The sequence below is a fragment of the Ranitomeya imitator genome, chromosome 6, assembly GCF_032444005.1.
Source record: "Ranitomeya imitator isolate aRanImi1 chromosome 6, aRanImi1.pri, whole genome shotgun sequence".
NCBI lineage: Eukaryota > Metazoa > Chordata > Amphibia > Anura > Dendrobatidae > Ranitomeya > Ranitomeya imitator.
Genome location: NC_091287.1, coordinates 288,903,949 through 288,930,536, shown reverse-complemented (window position 1 = coordinate 288,930,536; position 26,588 = coordinate 288,903,949). Strand labels below are relative to the sequence as shown.

At 45.4% G+C, this 26,588-nt stretch overlaps 1 protein-coding gene across 6 annotated transcripts in view; it reads right to left on the bottom strand.

Moving 5' to 3' along the window:
• Positions 1-25,246, bottom strand: part of RELCH (RAB11 binding and LisH domain, coiled-coil and HEAT repeat containing) — a 190,901-nt gene extending 165,655 nt beyond the window's left edge. For 3 of the 6 annotated variants that reach the window (XM_069730628.1, XM_069730629.1, XM_069730632.1), the window contains exon 1: positions 24,714-25,244. In XM_069730628.1, the coding sequence (XP_069586729.1) occupies positions 24,714-25,218 (505 nt within the window). In that variant the 5' untranslated portion in view covers positions 25,219-25,244. Of the gene's footprint in view, positions 1-24,713 lie in introns of all 6 variants that reach the window. The other 3 variants (XM_069730630.1, XM_069730633.1, XR_011314046.1) reach the window with 2 other exon arrangements.
• Positions 25,247-26,588: the final 1,342 nt, after the last annotated feature.

The window sequence follows — 26,588 nt, the reverse complement described above, 5'->3', positions numbered from 1 at the left end:
ATCATGAGCTGTACCACGCCTTCACCATACTTTTCTCTTTCCATCATTCTGGTAGAGGTTGATCTTGGTTTCATCTGTCCAAAGAATGTTCTTACAGAACTGTGCTGGCTTTTTTAGATGTTTTTTAGCAAAGTCCAGTCTAGCCTTTTTATTCTTGATGCTTATGAGTGGCTTGCACAGTGCAGTGAACCCTCTGTATTTACTTTCATGCAGTCTTCTCTTTATGGTAGATTTGGATATTGATACACCTACCTCCTGGAGAGTGTTGTTCACTTGGTTGGTGGTTGTGAAGGGGTTTCTCTTCACCATGGAGATTATTCTGCGATCATCCACCACTGTTGTCTTCCGTGGGCGCCCAGGTCTTTTTGCATTGATGAGTTCACCAGTGCTTTCTTTCTTTCTCGGGATGTACCAACTTGTAGATTTTTCCACTCCTAATATTGTAGCAATTTCTCGGATGGGTTTTTTTCTGTTTTCGCAGCTTAAGGATGGCTTGTTTCACCTGCATGGAGAGCTCCTTTGACCGCATGTTTACTTCACAGCAAAACCTTCCAAATGCAAGCACCACACCTCAAATCAACTCCAGGCCTTTTATCTGCTCAATGGAGAATGACATAACGAAGGGTTTGCCCACACCTGTCAATGAAATAGCCTTGGAGTCAATTGTCCAATTACTTTTGGTCCCTTTAAAAACAGGGTGGCACACGTTAAGGAGCTGAAACTCCTAAACCCTTCATCCAATTTTAATGTGGATACCCTCAAATGAAAGCTGAAAGTCTGAACTTCAACTGCATCTGAATTGTTTTGTTTAAAATTCATTGTGGTAATGTCTAGAACCAAAATTAGAAAAATGTTGTCTCTGTCCAAATATATATGGACCTAACTGTATTTAGCCCAGAATTTTTTATTTTCCCAAGGGTTACAGGAGAAATTGGACCCCAAAAGTTGTTGTCCAGTTTCTCCTGAGTACGCTGATACCCCATGTGTGGGGGTAAACCACTGTTTGGGCACACGTCGGGGCTCAGAAGGGAAGTAGTGACTTTTGAAATGCAGACTTTGATGGAATGGTCTGCAGGCGTCACATTGCGTTTGCAGAGCCCCTGGTGTGCCTAAACAGTAGAAACCCCCCACAAGTGACCCCATTTTAGAAACTAGACCCCCCAAGGAACTTATCTAGATATGTGGTGAGCACTTTGAACCCCCAAGTGCTTCACAGACGTTTACAACGCAGAGCCGTGAAAATAAAAAATCATTTTTCTTTCCTCAAAAATGATGTTTTAGCAAGCATTTCTTTACTTTCACAAGGGTAACAGGAGAAATTGGACCCCAGTAATTGTTGCGCAGTTTGTCCTGAGTATGCTGGTACCCCATATGTGGGGGTAAACCACTGTTTGTGTGCACGTCGGGGCTCGGAAGTGAGGGAGCACCATTTGACTTTTTGAATACAAGATTGGCTGAAATTAATGGTGGCGCCATGTTGCGTTTGGAGACCCCCTGATGTGCCTAAACAGTGGAAACCCCTCAATTCTAACTCCAACACACCCCTAACCCTTATCCCAACTGTAGCCGTAACCCTAATCACAACCCTAACCCCAACACACCCGTAACCCCAACACACCCCTAACCCTAACCACAACCCTAATTCCAACCCAACCCTAGCCCTAAGGCTATGTGCCAACGTTGCGGATTCATATGAGATTTTTCAGCACCATTTTTGAAAAATCCGCGGGTAAAAGGCACTGCGTTTTACCTGCGGATTTACCGCGGATTTCCAGTGTTTTTTGTACGGATTTCACCTGCGGATTCCTATTGAGGAACAGGTGTAAAACGCTGCGGAATCCGCACAAAGAATTGACATGCTGCGGAAAATACAACGCAGCGTTCCCGCGCGGTATTTTCCGCACCATGGGCACAGCGGATTTGGCTTTCCATATGTTTACATGGTACTGTAAGCCTGATGGAACTCTGCTGCGGATCCGCAGCGGCCAATCCGCACCGTGTGCACATAGCCTAATTCTAAAGGTATGTGCACACGCTGCGGAAAACGCTGAGTTTACAGTTCAATGCAAACCTATGGGAAACAAAAATCGCTGTACACATGCTGCGGAAAAACTGCACGGAAACGCAGCGGTTTACATTCCGCAGCATGTCACTTCTTTCTGCGGATTCCGCAGCGGTTTTCAACTGCTCCAATAGAAAATCGCTGTTGTAAAACCGCATTGAAACGCGCAGAAAAAACATGGTAAATCCGCCATAAATCCGCAGCGGTTTAGCACTGCGGATTTATCAAATCCGCAGCGGAAAAATCCGCAGAGGAACAGAATACGTGTGCACATACCGAAACCCTAACCCTACCCCTACCCCTACCCCTAGTTCTTACCCCAACCTTAGTGGAAAAAAAAAAAATATTTTTTTTTATTGTCCCTACCTATGGGGGTGACAAGGGGGGGGGGGGGGGGGGTCATTTACTTTTTTCACTGCACATGTGCCCGCCATTTTGGAAGATGGCGGCGCCCAGGAAAGAAGACGGACGGTCCCTGGGAGGCCAGATAAGTATAAGGGGGGGGGGGGAGATCAGGGCACGGGGGGGGGGGGGGGTGTCGGAGCACGGGGGGGGTGGACCGGAACACGGGGGGGTGGATTGGAGCACGGAGTGGGGGATCGCTGTGCGGGCGGGTGGATCGGAGCACGGGGGGGGGGGGATCGGAGTGCGGGGGGGGGATCGGAGTGCGGGGGGGTTTGATTGGAGCATGGGGGGAGCGGGCAGGAGGACGGGGGAGCGGAGCACAGGACCGAGGGGAGCAGACCGCAGATCGGGGGGCTGGGGGGGGCGATCGGAGGAGTGGAGTGGGTGCACATTAGGGTGTCCAGCCATGGCCGATGATATTGCAGCATCGGCCATGGCTGGATTGTAATATTTCACAATTTTTTTAGGTGAAATATTACAATTCGCTCTGATTGGCAGTTTCACTTTCAACAGCCAATCAGAGCGATCGTAGCCACGAGGGGGTGAAGCCACCCCCCCTGGGCTAATCTACCACTCCCCCTGTCCCTGCAGATCGGGTGAAATGGGAGTCAACCCTTTCACCCGATCTGCAGGGACGCGATCTTTCCATGACGCATATGCTGCGTCATGGGTCGGAATGGCACCGACTTTCATGACGCAGCATATGCGTCAAAGGTCGGGAAGGGGTTAACTTGCATTAGCTCTGTAACATCTGCAGATTCGGTGGTCATGGGATCCAAGCTCAAATCCTGACAGAATTAGGAATTTGTGACCATGGCCAATAGCGAGGGAATACTAGGATCTTTGTTAGGCTCAGTTTACAACACGAGTTTGCAACCAGTTGAAAAGCTACTGTGCTTTTTTGGAGAAATTTAAAGATGTAAAGCAGGATACAACATAAAGCTGAACAGACGTAACATGCACATGTAGTTCACACCTAGCCTTAGGTAAGGAGGGAGCTGCCTGGAAATGGAGCGATCAGTCATGGTTCTGTTTGTCGATAAAGTATTATTGTATCCACTCCTAACATACCTGGCACAGAAAGGAATGCAGGGGAATTTACACAGGCACGAAGGACTTTGTGCCTGAACACTCCTTACTCATCTAAACAGTGGGAATAAGAGCCAATACTGGCCACTTTTCTCTGGCCACAGATCATCTTCAAGGTGGATTTACATTGCACCATTATCTGGAACGAGAGTTCTCAACAATCAGGCAATGTATATACACTGCCTGCCTTAATAGAATATGCTCACGTCTGAAACCCGTCTGCATCTAGTTTTAACTTTTTATGGTGGTGTTGCGGTTGTGACTATTTTCATGTTTTTTGTATGAATAAATATATGGCTTTTAACAGAAGAACTCAACACTGGAAATGATTTGTTTTCCCAAACTTTTCAAAGTGGTTCATACAGTTTGATAAATCTCACTAACTTTACGACTATCTATTCTGTTTACACCATTTAATTGGCATACATTGTGCAACAAATTGGCACCAACATTTTGCTGCATTTTTGTCCCACATTTTACCAGGTAGCACATCATAAAGACAGTTTTTGGAGCAAATCACAGCAGAATTCTGTTGCAGTTAGCTTGATAAATATGCCCCTGTATTTTATATATTAATAAGTTTACATGGCCACCGATTAAGGCGGAGCATGGAATTTGTCTCTATGTGCGAGTTACATGTGGTCCAGCCGGCATACACAGCCAAGTGGGATGTGATATGCTATTTTCAGAAGTCTCACAGACATAAATGGAGGTTGCGGAAACAAAGTAGCTCTGCCTGCTTGGCTATTTCTATAGCCCCAACCAAAAACAAAGTGTGAAACGCCACGACTCACTCCTACAACTAGAGATAGGAATGTAATATTGAGCGGTTACATGTCTGAGGAGCAGGAATCCCAGTACTGATCCCCACTGTTAGCACAGGAGTGGGATATATGGCATATTGCCTAGTGGTCACCTTACTTCAAGTGTGACGTGCCTCTATGATCACAATAATGAAGTGCTGGGTCTTCGCTGCCAATCTCCTCTAAGATAACTGAAATATTTTTTTTTTTACCGAAATTTTCTGATAAGGATTACAAAAAAAAATAAATGTAAGAGGTGTTCTTGCTGGCAGTGTGGCCAAAAATAACTTTTGTACTCTATTAAAACACTTAATGCCCAAGAGTCTTACCCTGGTTTCTCAGCTAAATTTACCATGGACAACTTATAATGGGATACAGAAAGTGCAGGGTACCCAGCAAAATAAAAACTGTCAGAAGATAAGCACCATCGTCAATGGCAGCAAGGCCAGGCTCAGCCGTGCGGATTTCATGGTCCCTATACAAACCACAATGCCCAGACTGACCACGGATTTCCCCACCCTAAATTACAGCCTAGCAGATGCACATGAGGCTGTAAATTCAAGTCAGGAGACCCGCAATCAGTCCAGGCCTTGTGGTTTGTATACGGACCATGAAATACACCCCCTGAACTCTCCTGGATCCCAGGATTGGTGTGAATATCTAGACGGAGGCAATTTTGCTAACAAAAACATTAGTAAGTGATTAATAAGAGGTAAGTTATTAATCCATTCGAATGCAGAAAAGATCAAGCAGCACGTGTATCCTGGCTTAATTAATTCTCCTAAATTTCCGAAGATGGCTGCAAAAGCGTTTGCCTATTTCCAGGAGTCCCATAAAGGATGGATGGAATAGAGATTCAATAACTATTCTACTTGAAACAAAAACTATGGTATTTATCTGAGACCAAAAGCTACTTTGACCAACAAGACCTTCCAGAAGCTTCAAGACAAATCACTGTGCATGATAAAACACTCACTGGCTGCGTCTTTTAGTGGTGTGAAAAATCTAGAAATAACACCAGAACATGTAGTGTATTCTGTAATACCTAGATAGATAAGGGTAATCTGACAGCAGGTTTTGCTATGTAATCTGAGAGCAGCCTGATGTCAGCGGTGTGTCATTACTGAGCTATATTTTACGGTTTCACTAAAATCAGCAGCAGATTATCACTACAGGACAACTGGCCTTGTGCCTCCTAGTCCAACCATGCTGCCAACACGGATTAGCATTTCTCTGACACCATGCAATGTACACGGAAACTGTGCTGTGTGCGGGGTCACACACAGCTCAGCAACTCAGCTCTGCTAGATCTGCAGAAGAGAAAATTGTGACTATTAAAACTGCTGAACCCAGTAATCTAAGTGACACATCGCTGGAATCAGGGTCTCTGTCCCTACCTCATGCTGTAGCTGAAATCTTGATTTTGTTTTAGTGCTGAGGCACCGAAACATTGACACCAATGTTTTTTCCCCCCATTCTTGTCAGATTATATGACAACTCTACGTTGTGTACATTGTTTTAATTTCCAGAATGTATCACTCATCCAAAAGCCATTAAATCCAATGACAGGACGAATATGGTGTAATCTGACATCTGGCCAAATCTAAGCAGAAAAAGCGTTACCTAAATGACATTATAAACTAGATTTCCTGACGGACTTCTAAAAAAAATAATAAAAAAAAGCATTCAAAATCCAATTAGGCAGTGAGTACAGATAAGAGAATGTCCTCAGGGATCTGCATCTACAAAGTGTTCTGCTCTGGAACATGCAGACACTAAACAGGGCATGACCACAATTAGATATTGGATTACTTTGTAAGGAACACCAAACTAGAGGACAATGTGAATACTAAAATGTGGATTCTCTGAATTAAAGGGAAATCGATATATCATTTTATTTTTCTTTCCAAGTATACAGTGCTTTTTTCACCAGTTCTTCTATGGGAGATTGTAGTGGGCATGCTCTGTGACATATCTCCGCGCTGAGGAAGAGGTGGGGGAACCGAGTGATCCCATGGGATCTGCCTCCTTTACACTGCTAAACAGTGACCTCTACAAAACAGAAAGGCTACATACACATGTTGACAATTTGTAGCAGATATTTTAGAATCAAGAAGCACAGATTTGTAATAAAAAAAAAAAAAAAAACATAAAATATACACGTTTGATGCATTGTAACTTGCATTTTCTCCCAATTCATTTGAATAAGTGAACAAATGTTTATGGAATTGACACGCGGCAGATGTGAAAGACAAGCCGTGGTGGTTTTAAGCCACGAGGAAAAAAAACAAAGCAGCAGGAATCTCATTTAATGATACTGTAAAATGCTGCGTTCTTTCTGCAGCAAAAACACGCTGCATAGTTTCCCCATAGCCATTTATTAGATGCGATAAATTAAAATGGTTCACGCCCTGTGGGCGTGATAATTTCCACGAGCCAGAGTCATCGCCAGCCCCTGCAAATCTCACAGCCGCGCGTCGTCACTGAACCCGAGGAGCATTGCGCATGACCAAAACCCAGTTTCTGAACTTCGCCTGTGCCTTTGAAGCTGGAAAACCGTACACCCAGCTTCTGAGATGCTGCCGAAATGTGCAGCGCACTGCTGGGCTGGATGGAGGGCATGGGGGACCTGACAGGTTCCCTGTAATGATGAATGCGTGAATAGATCATCTTTACTGGTCCTCGTGACACCCTCAGGTCACCGCATTATCAGTTTGCTGTTACCTGTTTTTCTAATCTCAGACGACTCCAAGGGACGTGCAACAAGGCTGCTCACCAATTCCCATAAAATCCACTATTCTGTTGAATTTTAAGGCAAGTGTTCGACGCGGTGTCAAAAACGCAGCATCTTAGTGCCAGCAATGTGGGTGGGATTAATAGGATTCTCTTGCCCACTGTGCTTCTTTTTTACTCAGCACAACCAGCAGTGGGGGTTTCAGATCCGCAGCATGACAATTTCTCTTGCGGGTATGGTGAGTATTATGTGCAGATTTACTCCATACACTTACACTAGACGCAGAAAATAAGCAGCAAGAAAAAAAAATTTGCACACAAAATATTAACCACTTTCTGCCAGCTGACTGAATAGTACGTCAGCTGGCAGATCCCCTGCTTTGAGGTGGGCTCCGGCGGTGAGCCCACCTCAAAGCCGCAACATGTCAGCTGTTTTGTACAGCTGACATGTGCGCGCAATGAGCGCGAGCGGAATCGCGATCCGCCCGCGCCCATTAACTAGTTAAATGCCGCCATCAAGCGCTGACAGCGGCATTTAACTAGTGCTCCTGGCCGCGCGGCCGGAGGTGCTCGCACTGCTGACCCCCGTCACATGATCGAGGGTCAGCAGTACATTGCCATAACAACCAGAGGTCTCCTTGAGACCTCTATGGTTGTTGATGGCCGATTGCTTTGAGTGCCACCCTGTGGTCGGCGCTCATAGCAAGCCTGCATTTCTGCTACATAGAGGTGATCTGTGCATCACCGATCGTGTAGTGCATGCTTCTAGCCTCCTAAGGAGGTTATTGAAGCATGCCAAAATTTAAAAAAAAAAAGTGATTAAAAATATAAAAAAAATAAAAAATATATGAAAGTTCAAATCACCCCCCTTTCGCCCCAATCAAAATAAAAAAAAAATCAAACATACACATATTTGGTATCGCCGCGTTCAGAATCGCCCGATCTATCAATAAAAACAAAGGATTAACCTGACCGCTAAATGGCGTAGCGAGAAAAAAAATCAAAACGCCAAAATTACGTTTTTTTGGTCGCAGTGACATTGCATTAAAATGCAATAACAGGCGATCAAAAGAACGTATTTACACCAAAATGGTATCATTAACCCCAAGGGTGGTTTGCACGTTATGGACCGGGCCAATTTTTACAATTCTGACCACTGTCCCTTTATGAGGTTATAACTCTGGAACGCTTCAACGGATCCCGGTGATTCTGACATTGTTTTCTCGTGACATATTGTACTTCATGATAGTGGTAAAATTTCTTTGATATTACCTGCGTTTGTGAAAAAAACGGAAATATGGCGAAAATTTTGAAAATTTCGCAATTTTCCAACTTTGAATTTTTATGCAATTAAATCACAGAGATATGTCACACAAAATACTTAATAAGTAACATTTCCCACATGTCTACTTTACATCAGCACAATTTTGGAACCAAAATTTTTTTTTGTTAGGGAGTTATAAGGGTTAAAAGTTGACCAGCAATTTCTCATTTTTACAGCACCATTTTATTTTAGGGACCACATCTCATTTGAAGTCATTTTGAGGGGTCTATATGATAGAAAATACCCAAGTGTGACACCATTCTAAAAACTGCACCCCTCAAGGTTCTCAAAACCACATTCAAGAAGTTTATTAACCCTTCAGGTGTTTCACAGGAATTTTTGGAATGTTTAAATAAAAATTAACATTTAACTTTTTTTCACAAAAAATTTACTTCAGCTCCAATTTGTTTTATTTTACCAAGGGTAACAGGAGAAAATGGACCCCAAACCGTGTTGTACAATTTGTCCTGAGTACACCGATACCCCATAAGTGGAGGTAAACCACTGTTTGGGCGCATGACAGAGCTTGGAAGCGAAGGAGCGCCATTTGACTTTTTAATGCAAAATTGACTGGAATTGAGATGGGACGCCATGTTGCGTTTGAAGAGCCACTGATGTGCCTAAACATTGAAACCCCCACAAGTGACACCATTTTGGAAAGTAGACCCCCTAGGGAACTTATCTAGATGTGTGGTGAGCACTTTGACCCACCAAGAGCTTCACAGAAGTTTATAATGCAGAGCCGTAAAAATAAAACAAAAATTTTTTCCCACAAAAATTATTTTTTAGCCCCCAGTTTTGTATTTTCCCAAGGGTAACAGGAGAAATTGGACCCCAAAAGTTGTTGTCCAATTTGTCCTGAGTACGCTGATACCCCACATGTTGGGGTAAACTCCTGTTTGGACACACGGGAGAGCTCGGAAGGGAAGGAGCACTGTTTTACTTTTTCAACGCAGAATTGGCTGGAATTGAGATTGGACGCCATGTTGCGTTTGGAGAGCCCCTGATGTGTCTAAACAGTGGAAACCCCCCAATTATAACTGAAACCCTAATCCAAACACACCCCTAACCCTAATTCCAACGGCAACCCTAACCACACCTCTAACCCAGACACACCCCTAACCCTAATCCCAACCCTATTCCCAACCGCAAATGTAATCCAAACCCTAACTGTAGCCTTAACCCTAACTGTAGCCTTAACCCTAACTGTAGCCTTAACCCTAACTGTAGCCTTAACCCTAACTGTAGCCTTAACCCTAACCCTAGCCTTAACCCTAGCCCTAACCCTAGCCTTAACCCTAATGGGAAAATGGAAATAAATACATTTATTTTTCCCTAACTAAGGGGGTGATGAAGGGGGGTTTGATTTACTTTTATAGCGGGTTTTTTAGCGGATTTTTATGATTGGCAGCCGTCACACATTGAAAGACGATTTTATTGCAAAAAATATTTTTTGCGTTACCACATTTTGAGAGCTATAATTTTTCCATATTTGAGTCGACAGAATCATGTGAGGTCTTGTTTTTTGCAGGACGAGTTGACGTTTTTATTGGTAACATTTTCGGGCACGTGACATTTTTTGATCACTTTTTATTCCGATTTTTGTGAGGCAGAATTACCAAAAACCAGCTATTCATGAATTTCTTTTGGGGGAGGCGTTTATACCGTTCCGCGTTTGGTAAAATGGATAAAGCAGTTTTATTCTTCGGGTCAATACGATTACAGCGATACCTCATTTATATCATTTTTTTATGTTTTGGCGCTTTTATACAATAAAAACTATTTTATAGAAAAAATATAGATTTTTTTTTCATTATTTGGGATTTTTTTTAATTTTTTTTTTTTTTTTTACACACTTGTAAAAAATGTTTTTAACTTTTTTACTTTGTCCCGGCGGGGAAGACAATACAGATCGGTGATCTGCCAGTTTGCACAGCACTCTGACAGATCACCGATCTGTCTCAGAGCGCTGCAGCGTTACCAAGTGCCTGCTCTGAGCAGGCACTTGGTAAGCGACCTCCCTCCCTGCAGGACCCGGATCCGCAGCCATCTTGGATCCGGGACTTGCTGCAGGGAGGAAGGTAGGAGACCCCCGGAGCAACGCGATCACATCGCGTTGCTCCGGGGGTCTCAGGGAAGCCCGCAGGGAGCCCCCTCCCTGCGTGATGCTTCCCTGCACCGCCGACACATCGCGATCATGTTTGATCGCAGTGTGCCGGGGGTTAATGTGCCGGGGGCGGTCCGTGACCGCTCCTGGCACATAGTGCCGGATGTCAGCTGCGAAAAGCAGCTGACACCCGGCCGCGATCGGCCGCGCTCCCCCCGTGAGCGTGGCCGATCGCCTATGACGTACTATTCCGTCCTTGGGAAGTAGGGCCCACCCCACATGGACGGAATAGTACGTCTAATGGCAGAAAGGGGTTAAAAACGCCAGCTCGGCACGCAAAAAATAAGCCCTCACCTGACCCCAGATCACGAAAATTGGAGATGGTACGGGTATCGGAAAATCGCGCAATTTTTTTTTTTTTTTTTATAGCTAACTTTGGAATTTTTTTTCACCACTTAGATAAAAAAGAACCTAGACATGTTAGGTGTCTATGAACTCGTAATGACCTGGAGAATCATAATGTCAGGTTAGTTTTAGCATTTGGTGAACCTAGCAAAAAAGCCAAAGAAAAAACAAGTGTGAGATTGCACTTTTTTTGCAATTTCATCACACTTGGAATTTTTTTCCCGTTTTCTGATACATGGCATGGTAAAACCAATGGTATCGTTCAAAAGTATATCTCGTCCCGCAAAAAATAAGCCCTCACATGGCCATATTGACGGAAAAATAAAAATAGTTATGGCTCTGGGAAGGAGGGGAGCAAAAAACGAAAATGAAAAAGCGGAAAAAGCTCTGGGGGTGAAGGGGTTAAGCAACAGGGAATTAATTCATATATTCTGAAAAACAGGAATCCGGTGAAAACTATTTGCTAATAACTCAGAGGCATCACATGAGAAGAGTATGTCTGGCATCTCAGGCCACCAATGACCAAAATGAAAAGGATCTATTGAGGGGGTGAACTGTCAGTATTTTACCAAAAATATAACAACGTTATAAACAAGAGACTCTGGAAATCAGTAGAAGCGTGAAGTGAAAGGCTCAGCGGGATCTGCTCATGTTTATCTACCACATTGCAAAGGATCACAACAGACGTCAACCCAGAGGCTGAGCCCTCACAACCAGCACTAGGCCCTGGAACATCTCTGCTCCAAATCATATACCACACAGGCAAGAGTCATCATCCAGGAGGTATTTGAGAGGCCTGTGCCTCAGTGACAGTAATTTTGACACATACCATACTCTACAACATACAGAGACTGACATACTCCCTGGGGAATGTCTTAGGCCTTATTCACATGGACATAAATCACATACATGTTCTATCCACTTGGAAGCTAGAGTCAGTTCAAAGGCGGGTAACTTCATTATAACATGTTATGGAACGTCTCTCCTATAATGAGAGGTCAGAACAGTTTATATTAGAATAAGACGTCTCAGGGGATCGCATTTATATGTATAAATACATGTGTGGTCAGTACAATGGACTGGCGCATGACTTATTCCTTACAAAGACCATACTAAGGACCATGGGGGGGAGATTTAGGCATCTGAATAGGAAAGGGTTCTTAACAGTTAAAGCAGTCAGACTGTGGAATGCCCAAATGCAAGATGAAGTAATGGCAGACACTAGAACAGCATTTACAAAAAGGCTTGACGACTTTCTCACAATGGCATTGTGGGGTATAAATAATCTAGAAGGTATAACTGGTGGAGAAAGGTTGAACTTCATGGACGGTTTCTTTTTTCAACCTATATACATTTGCGCGCAAAAGTTTACATACCCCAGCAGAATCTTTGCTTTCTTGGCCTTTTTTCAGAGAATATGAATGATAACTAGTGATGAGTGAATATACTCATTACTCGAAATTTCCCGAGCACGCTCGGGTGTCCTCCGAGTATTTTTTAGTGCTTGGAGATTTAGTTTTTATTGCCGCAGCTGGGTGATTTACATCTGTTAGCCAGCATAAGTACATGTGGGGATTCCCTAGCAACCAGGCAACCCCCACATGTACTTATGCTGGCTAACAGATGTAAATCATTCAGCTGCGGCAATAAAAACTAAATCTCACTAAAAAATACTCTGAGGACAACCGAGCGTGCTCAGGAAATCTCGAGTAATGAGTATATTCACTCATCACTAATGATAACACCAAAACTTTTTCTCCACTCATGGTTAGTGGTTGGGTGAAGTCATTTATTGTCAAACTACTGTGTTTTCTCTTTTTAAATCATAAGGACAGCCCAAAACATCCAAATGACCTGTTTGCTTATAATAAGTGTGTGTGCATAAAAGCTGAGTAAATTCTGGGATCCAGACAGACTCTTGCATCTTTCATCCAGCCACTGACGTTTCTGGATTGTGAGTCATGGGGAAAGCAAAAGAATTGTCAACAGATCTATGGGAAAAGGTAGTTGAACTGTATTAAACAAAAACGGGATACAAAAAGATATCCAAGGAATTGATAATGCCAGTCAGCAGTGTTCAAACTGTGATTAACAAATGGAAAATCAGGGGCTCTATAAAACCAAAACCACAGTCAGGTAGACCAACAAAAATGTTGTCCAAAACTGCCAGGAAAATTGTTTGGGATGCAAAAAAAAAAATCCACAAATAACATTCAGCTGAAATACAGGACTCTGTGAAAACTAGCGGTGTGGCTGTTTCAAGATGGACAATAAGGAGGCACTTGAAGAAAAATGGGATGCATGGTCGAGTCGCCAGAAGCCATTACTGCGCAAATGACACAAAGTATCTTGCCTACAATACACAAAACAGCACAGAGACAAGCCTCAAAACTTCTGGAACAAGGTAATTTGGAGTGATGAGACCAAAATTGAACTTTTTGGCCACAACCATAAAGGTTACATTTGGAGAGAGGTCAACAAGGCCTATGATGAAAAGAACACCATTCCTACTGTAAAGCATGGAGGTGGATCACTGATGTTTAGGGGATGTGTGAGCTACAAAGGCAAAGGAAACTTGGTCAAAGTTAAAGGAAAGATGAATTCAGCACGTTATCAGCAAATACTGAAGGCAAATTTGCACTTAGCCCGGAAGCTGCGCATGGGACGTACTTGGACGTTCCAACATGACAACGATCCAAAACACAAGGCCAAGTCAACCTGTCATTGGCTGCAGCAGAACAAAGTAAAGGTTCTGGAGTGGCCATCTCAGTCTCTTGACCTCAAAATCATTGAGCCACTTTGGGGAGATCACAGCAGTTCATGCTAGACAGCCTAGGAAGTTACAGGAACTGGAGGCTTTTTGCCAAGAAGAGTGGGCAACTTTGCCACCTGAGAAAATAAAGAACCTCATCCACAACTACCACAAAAGACTTCAAGCTGTCATAGATGTTAGCGGACCAATACACCGTATTAAGAAATGGGGTATGTGAACTTTTGATCAGGGTCATTTGGATGTTTTGGGTTGTCATTACGATTTAAAAAGAGAAAACACAGTAGTTTGACAATAAATGCCTTCACCCAACCACTAACCATGAGTGGAGAAAAAGTCTTGGTGTTATTTATATTCTCTGAAAAAAGGCAAAGAAAATAAAAAGTCTACCGGGGTATGTAAACTTTTGAGCATAACTGTAACTGTGTAAAATTTACTCATTATATCTATGTGGGCAGCACGGTGGCGCAGTGGTTAGCACAACAGCCTTGCAGCGCTGGGGTCCTGGGTTCTAATCCCACCCAGGACAACATCTGCAAAGAGTTTGTATGTTCTCTCCGTGTTTGTGTGGGTTTCCTCCGGGTTCTCCGGTTTCCTCCCACATTCCAAAGACATACTCATAGGGATTCTAGATTGTGAGCCCCATCGGGGACAGTGATGATAATGTGTGCAAACTGTAAAGCGCAGTTATGTTATGTTAGCGCTATATAAAAATAAAGATTATTATTATTATCTATGGTGCAATTTAGATCTCCGTGTTTTTTGTGGAACGTGGAGCTATGTCAGTCTCTGATCTAGATATAGGATATAGAAACTTGGCACTCAAAATAGGGCAAAACAGTATAACATTTTTAACTGCATTGGCAGTCAGATAAATGAGTAATGCAACATAGAAAAATATTTAGAATTGAGAGTCCTCAGTGGTTGATACCTTTTAATGGCTAACTGAAAAGATGGTAACAAATTGCAAGCTTTCGAGACTACACAGGTCTCTTCATCAGGCAAAGACTAAAACAAATTCTGAAGAATCACATATTTATGCACAACATAGTATAGGAAAAAAAAAAAAGAGGGGGAAAAAAAAACATGGATAAGCCAGGTGACATGAAGCAGAATTACCATGGGTGATAAACAGTTACGTCCATAAATATTGGGCCAATTCTTAGATAAGGATTGTTTTATTGTCCTGTGATTAGGGTTTCTGTTGTAATGACCCTTCATGGTCTTTATGGACGTAACTGTTTATCACCCATGGTAATTCTGCTTCATGTCACCTGGCTTATCCATGGTTTTTTTTTCCCTCTTTTTTTTTTCCTATACTATGTTGTGCATAAATATGTGATTCTTCAGAATTTGTTTTAGTCTTTGCCTGATGAAGAGACCTGTGTAGTCTCGAAAGCTTGCAATTTGTTACCATCTTTTCAGTTAGCAATTAAAAGGTATCAACCACTGAGGACTCTCAATTCTAAATATTTTTCTATCCACTGGCTAACACGGTACCAAGATATATTTCTTTCCTGTATCGTAATGCAACATAGACGTTTCAGTCTCAAATGACCTTCATCAGTATACTTTAAAAATATCAAAGTGTGACAATTGTCATCAATAGAATACATCTAGGGAAAAAAAAAATTGTCACATAATGAAAAAAAAAATCAATGTTATAGAGTGTTCACAATAATGCAAGTCAACATTAGATATTTTGTATCAGAGTCAAAAACATCAGCTCTGTCGGGATAAACTCCAAATCATTCATCAATAGATATAAGGAACTAACCTACCCGACTACACAGGCATGGGGAAGAGGAGAAGTAAGAGAGGACACATTGTCACTTCCACCATCAGGGACATTACCTTTTTTCTATTGGCAGCTCTTAATGGACTGGTTCTGCCTTTACTCTTTTTATATCTGTCTTTCACATTACATTGGCGCACAATAGGACAAGTGGTGGACACCGTATTCATCACACACTGCTTCCTATCTGGATTGGGGGTGGATCTTTTTTTACAATTTCCACCTATTCCTGTGACACTTATTTATTACAATACTTATTTGCATCTCTTACATTTTCTTTCAGAACATTTTCCATATTGGACACTGTCCTCTCTTACTTCTCCTCGTCCCCATGCCTGTGTAGTCGGGTAGGTTAGTTCCATATATCTATTGATGAATGATTTGGAGTACAGTACAGACCAAAAGTTTGGACACACCGTCTCATTTAAAGATTTTTCTGTATTTTCATGACTATGAAAATTGTACATTCACCCTGAAGGCATCAAAACTATGAATTAACACATGTGGAATTATATACTTAAAAAAATATGAAACAACTGAAAACATGTCTTATATTCTAGGTTCTCCAAAGTAGCCACATTTTACTTTGATGACTGCTTTGCACAGTCTTGGCATTCTCTTGATGAGCTTCAAGCGGTAGTCACCGGAAATGGTTTTCACTTCACAGGTGTGCCCTGTCAGGTTTAATAAGTGGGATTTCTTGCCTTATAAATGGGGTTGGGACTATCAGTTGTGTTGTGTAGAAGTCTGGTGGATACACAGCTGATAGTCCTACTGAATAGACTGTTAGAATTTGTATTATGGCAAGAAAAAAAGCAGCTAAGTCAAGAAAAATGAGTGGCCATTATTACTTTAAGAAATGAAGGTCAGTCAGTCCGAAAAATTGGGAAAACTTTGAAAGTGTCCCCAAGTGCAGTTGCAAAAACCATCAAGCGCTAGAAAGAAACTGGCTCACATAAGGACCGCCCCAGGAAAGGAAGACCAAGAGTCACCTCTGCTTCTGAGGATAAGTTTATCCGAGTCACCAGCCTCAGAAATCGCAGGTTAACAGCAGCTCAGATTAGAGACCAGGTCAATGCCACACAGAGTTCTAGCAGCAGACACATCTCTACAACTGTTAGGGCTTGTTTCCATTTGCGAGAAACATGTCCGTGTCTCGCATGTGAAAACCAAGCTCTGGCGCCGTCACTTGGGAGCAAAGCGTGCAGCTCCATGTGTTGCTATGCGGCCGCACGCTCCGCTCTGGAGTGCTGGCGCCAGAGCTTGGTTTTCACATGCGAGACATGGACGTGTTTCTCGCAAATGGAAACAAGCCCTTAAGAGAAGACTTTGTGCAGCAGGCCTTCATGGTAAAATAGCTGCTAGGAAACCACTGCTAAGGACAGGCAACAAGCAGAAGAGACTTGTTTGGGCTAAAGAACACAAGGAATGGACATTAGACCAGTGGAAATCTGTGCTTTGGTCTGATGAATCCAAATTCGAGATCTTTAGTTCCAACCACCGTGTTTTTGTGCGATGCAGAAAAGGTGAATGGATGGACTCCACATGCCTGGTTCCCATTGTGAAGTAAGGAGGAGGAGGTGTGATGGTGTGGGGGTGCTTTGCTGGTGACATTGTTGGGGATTTATTCAAAATTGAAGGCATACTGAACCAGCATGGCTATCACAGCATCTTGCAGCGGCATGCTATTCCATCCGGTTTGCATTTTGTTGGACCATCATGACCAGGACAATGACCCCAAACACACCTCCAGGCTGTGTAAGAGCTATTTGACCAAGAAGGAGATTGATGGGTGCTACGCCAGATGACATGGCCTCCACAGTCACCAGACCTGAACCCAATCAAGATGGTTTGGGGTGAGCTGGACCGCAGAGTGAAGGCAAAAGGGCCAACAAGTGCTAAGCATCTCTGGGAACTCCTTAAGATTATTGGAAGACCATTCCCAGTGACTACACTTGAAGCTCATCATGAGAATTCCAAGAGTGTGCAAAGCAGTCATCAAAGCAAAAGGTGGCTACTTTGAAGACCCTAGAATATAACACAATTTCAGTTGTTTCACACATTTTTGTTAAGTATATAATTCCACATGTGTTAATTCATAGTTTTGATGCCTTCAGTGTGAATGTACAATTTTCATAGTCATGAAAATACAGAAAAATCTTTAAATGAGAAGGCGTGTCCAAACTTTTGGTCTGTACTGTATATCCCCACAGAGCTGATATTTTTAACTCTGATACTAAATATCTAATGTTGACCTACATTATTGTGGACTCTTTATAAAGCCTCTTTCACACGTCCGTGTCTCTGGTATGGGTGGTGACAGTAACGGAGACACTTACACATGTAGACCTAAATTAGTGAATGGGTCTGTGCACGTCAGTGTGTTTCCACGGACCGTGTGTCCATGCGCAGAATACGCTGACATGTCAGTTTTTTATTTAACAGCAGCACGGGCGGCAAAATGTCCCGCTATCAGTGTGACACGTACTGGCGCCTGGAAAGCAGCTGTACAGTTGGCGCTGTTCACTGGCACCGGGTGCTGACGACTGCTCTCATCATTCTCATAAAAAAAAAACAGGGTGGGTTCCCTTGCACTTTTGATTGATAACCAGCCAGGCAAAACTGACATCTGCGGGCGGCAACCCTCAGCTGTCAGCTTCAGCAAGGCTGGTTATCAAGAACTACATGGTGGCCCGATTCTAACGCATCGGGTGTTCTAGAATATGGATGTCCACGTCGTATATTCCACAGCCCACGTAGTATATTGCACAGCCCACGTAGTATATTGGCCAGCCACGTAGTATATAGGCCAGCCATGTAGTATATTGCACAGCGACGTAGTATACAGCACAGAGCCACGTAGTATATAGCACAGACACGTAGTATACTGCCCAGTCACGTATGTAACAGGTTAAAAAAAATAAACATATACTCACCTTCCGAGGGCCCCTTGTAGTCCTGTCGCTTGTGTGCGGTGCACGCGGCAGCTTCCGGTCCCAGGGTTGGTATGAGCGCAGGACCTGTGATGACATTGCAGTCACATGACCGTGACGTCATGGCAGGTCCTTCTCGCATAGCATCCTTAGCACCGGAACCTGCCGCTTGCACTGCCGAGGACAGGACGGGACGGAGGGTGAGAATAACTTTTTTTTTTTTATTATTCTTATTTGTAACATTCGATCTTTCTACTATTGATGCGGCATACGCAGCATCAATAGTAAAAAGTTGGCCACATAGGGTTAATAGCTGCGTAACCGGAGTGCGTTACACCGCGCTCCGGTAACGCTGGCATTAACCCTGTGTGAGGGCTGACTGGAGGGGAGTATTGAGCGGGCACTGACTGCGGGGAGGAAAGAGCGGCCATATTGCCAACGGACTGTGGCCGTCGCTGATTGGTCGTGGCAATGGTCGTGGGCGTTTTGCCACGATCAATCAGCAACTTGGATTCCATGACAGACAGAGGCCGCGACCAATGAATATCCATGACAGACAGACAGAAGGACAGACAAAGACGGAAGTGACCCTTAGACAATTATATAGTAGATAGAGGGGTCCCAGCACTGTTTTTTTAAATTAAACAAATTTTTAAAAAAACAGTGTGGGGTCACCCCAAAATTTTTTACAACCAGCCTTGCTAAAGCAGACAGTTGGGGGCAGGCATTCTCAGGCTGGTAACAGGCCATGGATATTGATTCCCCCAGCCTAAAAATAGCAGCCCACAGCCACCCAGAATAGGCGCCTCTACTAGAGGCACCAATTTTGACACTTTACCCAGCTTTTCCCACTTGCCCTGTAGGGATGGTTAGTGGGATTGATGTCACCTTTCTATTGTCCGGTGTCATCAACCCCACTGGTTAGTAATGGAGAGGAGTCTATAAAACACCTATCCATTACTAATCCTATAGTTATACTGTAAATAAAGACAGCAAGTATAAAGTCCTTTATTTGAAATTAAAACAAAACACACTTTGTTACTTTTAAATAAAAATAAATACATTAATACTCACCTAACGCCCATTCCATTGAAGCCAATGTCTTCTGTAATAATACAAAAACAAACAACAATATCCATCACCTGTCCACTGTTTTCTCTCACGCTGTAATCCATGTCTGGGGATAAACAGTTTTCAACCTGGATGGTGCCAAGATGTGACCGTCTAGGCTGAAGACCACTGATGAATGATCTGATGTGTGCGCAGCATCAGTGAGAAGCATGACCTCATCGAGGCTACCACGGGTCAGTGAGGCTGCATTTCCAGCCAGGCTGAACTCCGGTGACCTCAGCACCGTGAGAAAAAGTCAGTGACTTCACCACAGTACAGCTCAGTGAGGATAACAGATTACTGTGAGAAATCTGCGGTGAACTCACTGACTTTTTCTCACGGTGCTGAGGTCACCGCAGTTCAGCCCGGCTGGGAACGCAGCATCAGTGACCCGCGGTAACCTCGATGATGTGACCGCTGCTCACTGATGATACTGAAGCTCATTCATCGGTGATAAAATTATTTATCCCCAGACATTGATTACACCATGAGACAGAACATCGGACAGGTGAGGGATATTGTTTTTGTTTTATTAAATAAGACAAGGGCTTCAATGGAATGGGTGTTAGGTAACTGTTTGTTATTTTTAATTAAAAATGGAAAAGTGTGTTTTGTTTATATTTCAAATAAAGGATTTTATTCTGGCTGTTTTTATTTACAAGATAACTATAAGATTAGTAATAGATCGGTGTCTTATAGACCCCTCTCCATTGCTAACCTGTGGGCTTGATGTCTCCGGACAATACAAAGGTGACAACCCCACAAATATTACCCCACTTGCCACCACTACAAGGCAAGTGGGAAGAGACGGGTAAAGCACCAGAATTGGCGCATCTAATAGATGCGCCTTTTTGGGCAACTGAGTGCTGCTATTTTTAACCTTGGGGGGGGTCAATATCCATGGCCCTTTACCAGCCTGAGAACACCGGCCCTCAGCAGTCCGCTTTAGCCAGACTGGTTGTTAAAAACGGTGTGGGGTCTCTGCATTTTTTTTTTACATTACTTAAATCATTTAAAAAAAAAAACAACGTGGGGACCCATCTATTCTTGATAACCAGCCTTGCTGAAGCTGACAGCTGAGAGATGCAGCCCTAAGAAGTCAGTTTTGCCTGGCTGGTTATAAAAAAATAAAGGGGAACTCACGCGGGGTTTATTTATTCATAGCGCAGGCGGCGGCTGATTCAGGGTATGTGCACACGTCCGGATTTCTTGCAGAAATTTCCTGAAGAAAACCGGAAATTTTCTGCAAGAAATCCGCTTTTTTTTTTTTCATTTTTTTCGCGTTTTTCTTAGCATTTTGCATGCGAAATTAGCTTGCAGAATGCTAAAGTTTTCCAAGCGATCTGTAGCATCGCTTGGAAAACTGACTGACAGGTTGGTCACACTTGTCAAACATAGTGTTTGACAAGTGTGACCAACTTTTTACTATAGATGCAGCCTATGCCGCATCTATAGTAAAAAAATAGAATGTTTAAAAATAAAAAAAATTTAAAAAAATGGTTATACTCACCCGCAGACAGCCGACCTCCTCAGCGGCGTCCATTCCTATAGATGGTATGTGTGTGCAGGACCTTCGATGACGTCGCGGTCACGTGAGCGGTCGCTCGACCAATCACAGGACCGCGACGTCATCGTAGGTCCTTCACACAGACCATCTATAGGAACAGAAGCGGCAGCATGCAGCGCAGAGAGGCGGGAAGACTCCGGGGCCATCAGAGGGTAAGTATATGACTATTTTTTTAATTCTTTTTTACTAATTATATGGTGCCCAGTCCGTGGAGGAGAGTCTCCTCTCCTCCACCCTGGGTACCAACCGCACATAATCTGCTTACTCCCCGCATGGTGTGCACAGCCCCATGCGGAAAGTAAGCAGATCAATGCACTCCTAGGTGTGCGGAATCCCCGCAATTCCGCATTTTTAATGAACATGTTGCTTTTTTTTCCGCAATGCGATTTTTTCGCGGAAAAAAAAGCAACATTTGCACTAGAAATGCGGAATACACTGTAATTAATAGGAGGCATATGTAAGCGTTTTTTTTCGTGTTTTTATCACGTTTTTATAGCGAAAAAAACGCGAAAAATCCTGAACGTGTGCACATGGCCTAATTCTCCCATCAGCTGCTGACTGCTCTCACTGTTATCAGTTGAATATAACTCAACATTCTCCCGTGATATCGCATTTCACCGGCAAAGCAGGGGAGAATGATGAGTGCCGCCTTCAGCACCGGGGAACAGCGCTAACTGTACCGCTGCTTAGCAAGCACCGGTACATGTGGTACTGATGCGGCACACGGTTACCAAAAGTGTGCCACAAGTATTACACACAGAGACACAGATATCTCCTGTACTGGTTTTTCCAGTACTGAAAATATGAGGACATGTGAAACTGGCCTAATATTGATGATTTGTTTCATTATGTGACATTTTGTTTTGATTTTTCTTAGATGTATTCTATTGCTGACAATTATCACATTTTGATCTTTTTAGAGTATACTGATGAAGGTTGTTTGAGATCGAAACGTCTATGTTGCATTACTCTTTTTTGACTGCCATGCAATTAAAGATGTTATACTGTTTAGCCCTATTTTGAGAGCCAATTTCTATATCATATACAGCCAGTATTGGACTCTACTTGAGCACCAGTTCCAGGAAGTGCCGTTTTTTGTTTTTTTTCTACATTTTAGTCTCTGATCACTGTCGTGATTCACATTTACTAATACAGGTACATCGGTTCGTGAAACTCACGGACAGCACACGGATGGCATCAGAGTGCAGTCCATGTACTGTCTGTGATTAACATTGTAAGGGACAGATAGGATTTGGCTGTTATTTTTTTTAATATGAGAGAAGTCACTGACAAATATCAGACTGAAAACATTGGTGAGCAACAGCATTTTCCTACGTGCCATTAAAATCAAGGACGGCTGAATGACACCTTACTGTAAATTCACACATCCATGGGAGTGCTACCATCCAAGGGAAACTGAACAGTTTTTCCCTCAGGTGTCATCCTAGTTGCTTCTGTTTTTTCTCTCTGGAGAAGGTATATGGTCTTAACTTTTTTTTTTATCCATTTACATTTAACGGATCAATTAAAAACGGATGAAACACTGACGGAAACCTGAAGTACAAGGAAAGTCTTCAGAGTGCCATCCGTTTTATATGTATTCACACAGAAGGCAGAAAATAGGCCATGGTCCGAGACTCCCGGACTGGAGCCGCCGATCCATGAGATGTGTATGATCAATGAGACTCTCTGGGTCTGTGCTGTCCGAGGGAAAAACGTACAGCGCTAGAATTGTCACACGGATGTGCGAATAAAGCCCCATAGCTGGATGTAACGGGAATGTAATAACAGGACACGTATAGAGAATCACACGCACGGAGGACCGTGACAGGAAGACACGCACGGAGGACCGTGACAGGAAGACACGCACGGAGGACCGTGACAGGAAGACACGCACGGAGGACCGTGACAGGAAGACACGCACGGAGGACCGTGACAGGAAGACACGCACGGAGGACCGTGACAGGAAGACACGCACGGAGGACCGTGACAGGAAGACACGCACGGAGGACCGTGACAGGAAGACACGCACGGAGGACCGTGACAGGAAGACACGCACGGAGGACCGTGACAGGAAGACACGCACGGAGGACCGTGACAGGAAGACACGCACGGAGGACCGTGACAGGAAGACACGCACGGAGGACCGTGACAGGAAGACACGCACGGAGGACCGTGACAGGAAGACACGCACGGAGGACCGTGACAGGAAGACACGCACGGAGGACCGTGACAGGAAGACACGCACGGAGGACCGTGACAGGAAGACACGCACGGAGGACCGTGACAGGAAGACACGCACGGAGGACCGTGACAGGAAGACACGCACGGAGGACCGTGACAGGAAGACACGCACGGAGGACCGTGACAGGAAGACACGCACGGAGGACCGTGACAGGAAGACACGCACGGAGGACCGTGACAGGAAGACACGCACGGAGGACCGTGACAGGAAGACACGCACGGAGGACCGTGACAGGAAGACACGCACGGAGGACCGTGACAGGAAGACACGCACGGAGGACCGTGACAGGAAGACACGCACGGAGGACCGTGACAGGAAGACACGCACGGAGGACCGTGACAGGAAGACACGCACGGAGGACCGTGACAGGAAGACACGCACGGAGGACCGTGACAGGAAGACACGCACGGAGGACCGTGACAGGAAGACACGCACGGAGGACCGTGACAGGAAGACACGCACGGAGGACCGTGACAGGAAGACACGCACGGAGGACCGTGACAGGAAGACACGCACGGAGGACCGTGACAGGAAGACACGCACGGAGGACCGTGACAGGAAGACACGCACGGAGGACCGTGACAGGAAGACACGCACGGAGGACCGTGACAGGAAGACACGCACGGAGGACCGTGACAGGAAGACACGCACGGAGGACCGTGACAGGAAGACACGCACGGAGGACCGTGACAGGAAGACACGCACGGAGGACCGTGACAGGAAGACACGCACGGAGGACCGTGACAGGAAGACACGCACGGAGGACCGTGACAGGAAGACACACACGGAGGACCGTGACAGGAAGACACACACGGAGGACCGTGACAGGAGACACACACGGAGGACCGTGACAGGAGACACACACGGAGGACCGTGACAGGAGACACACACGGAGGACCGTGACAGGAGACACACACGGAGGACCGTGACAGGAGACACACACGGAGGACCGTGACAGGAGACACACACGGAGGACCGTGACAGGAGACACACACGGAGGACCGTGACAGGAGACACACACGGAGGACCGTGACAGGAGACACACACGGAGGACCGTGACAGGAGACACACACGGAGGACTGTGACAGGAGACACACACACACACACATGGAGGACCGTGACAGGAGACACACACGGAGGACCGTGACAGGAGACACACACGGAGGACCGTGACAGGAGACACACACACACACACACACGGAGGACCGTGACAGGAGACACACACAGAGGACCGTGACAGGAGACACACACGGAGGACTGTGACAGGAGACACACAGCACTACATGGTATAATGGGAATCTATGGAGCAGCCTTATGACCGGTGACAGCGGCACACCACCCTCTCCCCGCCCCCCGGTCACTCACTCAGCTGTCCGCCGGTGTTGGGATTACTGATGCCCGTTGTGGGCGGAGCCCCGGCAGTCGGTCTCTCGAAATTGCCGGGATTGGAGAAGTAGTCCCGGAGCCGGGGCAGCTCCCTGCCGGTCTCCAGCAGCTCGGTGTGCAGCTCCAGAGCCGTGAGCAGCAGCTGTTCCCGCAGCAACTGCGCCGCCACCGCGTCCAGCGGGACTCGCCCGGGCTCCCCGGAGAGGACGGTAAGTCGGGGCCCGGCGGTTTGCAGTAAGGCGGGTTCTCCCTCGTCCAGCATATACCGGGCAGTGAGTGAAGGAACCGGTCTGGCGTCCAGCGGAGACACATCTTCCTCATCATCATCTTCTTCCTCCTCTTCTTCTTCCGCCTCTTCGTCTGAGTCGCTCAGAAAGGGGTTCACGCTGCTACTGCTGGTACTCGGAGCCACAAGAGCGGCGGAGCCCCCGGGAGAAACGGCTGAGGAGCCGCCCGGGCCTGGACCTGCTGCAGGGGCCGCCATCTTGTAATAAGGCGGGGATGGAGGAGGACTGGAGCCACCTTCCCCTACTTCACACACAGGGGAGGAGGCTGCTGCCCACAGTGACGCCTGGCACTCCCCCTGCTGTGCCCCGGGCACGCCTGGCGTCAGATCAGCTCTGAAAGCAGAGAAAATCTGTAATCCTGCGCCGATAATAACGGAGCATCAGTGCGACAATTCTCCAAGATCTAGAGATCCAAAGGTGCTGGACAAGTCAGATGCATCACATGCAGCCCCCCTTATCAGTGCATCCCACCAGATGTTTAGCCCAAGCTGCATTCATGGACAGATGAGCTGGATAAGTGTGGGCTGCACAGGGGGCACTGCCACTGTCACATAGGACCCTTATGGAGTACAAGGGGTTGCTTGTTTTTTTTTGTATTTGTGTTCTTTGGGCGATTTCTTTTTTCAATACTTTAAATGTAACATACTTAATCTCCATTAAGAGGATTGTAAAGTGATGGCAGATTTCTAGAATTTACTGGCCACGCAGCTGATAACTGCAGCCCACTATTGCTTGCAGCCCACCGTCCCTTGCGGTCCCCTGTCCCTTGCAGCTTGCCGTCCCTTGCAGCCCACTGTCCCTTGCGGTCCCCTGTCCCTTGCAGCTTGCCGTCCCTTGCAGCCCACCGTCCCTTGCAGTGCCCTGTCCCTTGCAATGCCCTCTCCCTTGCCGTCCCTTGCGGCCCGCCGTCCCTTGCAGTCCCCTGTCCCTTGCAGCTTGCGGCCCGCCGTACCTTTCAGTCCACTGTCCCTTGCAGCTTGCCATCCCTTGCGGCCCGCCGTCCCTTGCAGTCCCCTGTCCCTTGCAGCCCACCATCCCTTGCAGTACCCTGTCCCTTGCAGCCCACCGTCCCTTGCGGTCCCCTGTCCCTTGCAGTCCCATGTCCCTTGCAGCTTGCCGTCCCTTGCATTCCACTGTCTCCTGCTGAGGGGGGTGCAGTGCTAGCCCAGCGTTATGGCCCCTTCTCATAGGATTGTTGATACCAGGAGGACATGCCATTACTTTACAACTTGGCTCTAACATTTTAGGGTATGTGCACACAACTTTGTTATTATTTCCAGCAGAAGATGTGTAAGGGGTGTACCACAACTGACTTGTACCCCTCGCCTTTTTCAAGTTAATGCAGTGCATAAGCTTGAATTGCTATGTATGTTTTACTCTGTATATATTGTCATGTTCCTGTATGCTGCTAAATGTATTTGCTTTCTACTGCACAGGTAGGGAAAGTGCAGTACGTAGGTTAGTCCACTAGATGGGGACACCTTAGCACACATAAGATAGTAAATAGTTAACATAGGAGGGGCCAACTGTGGGTAAGACAGGAGTATTTCCTGATTGGAGTTTAGTG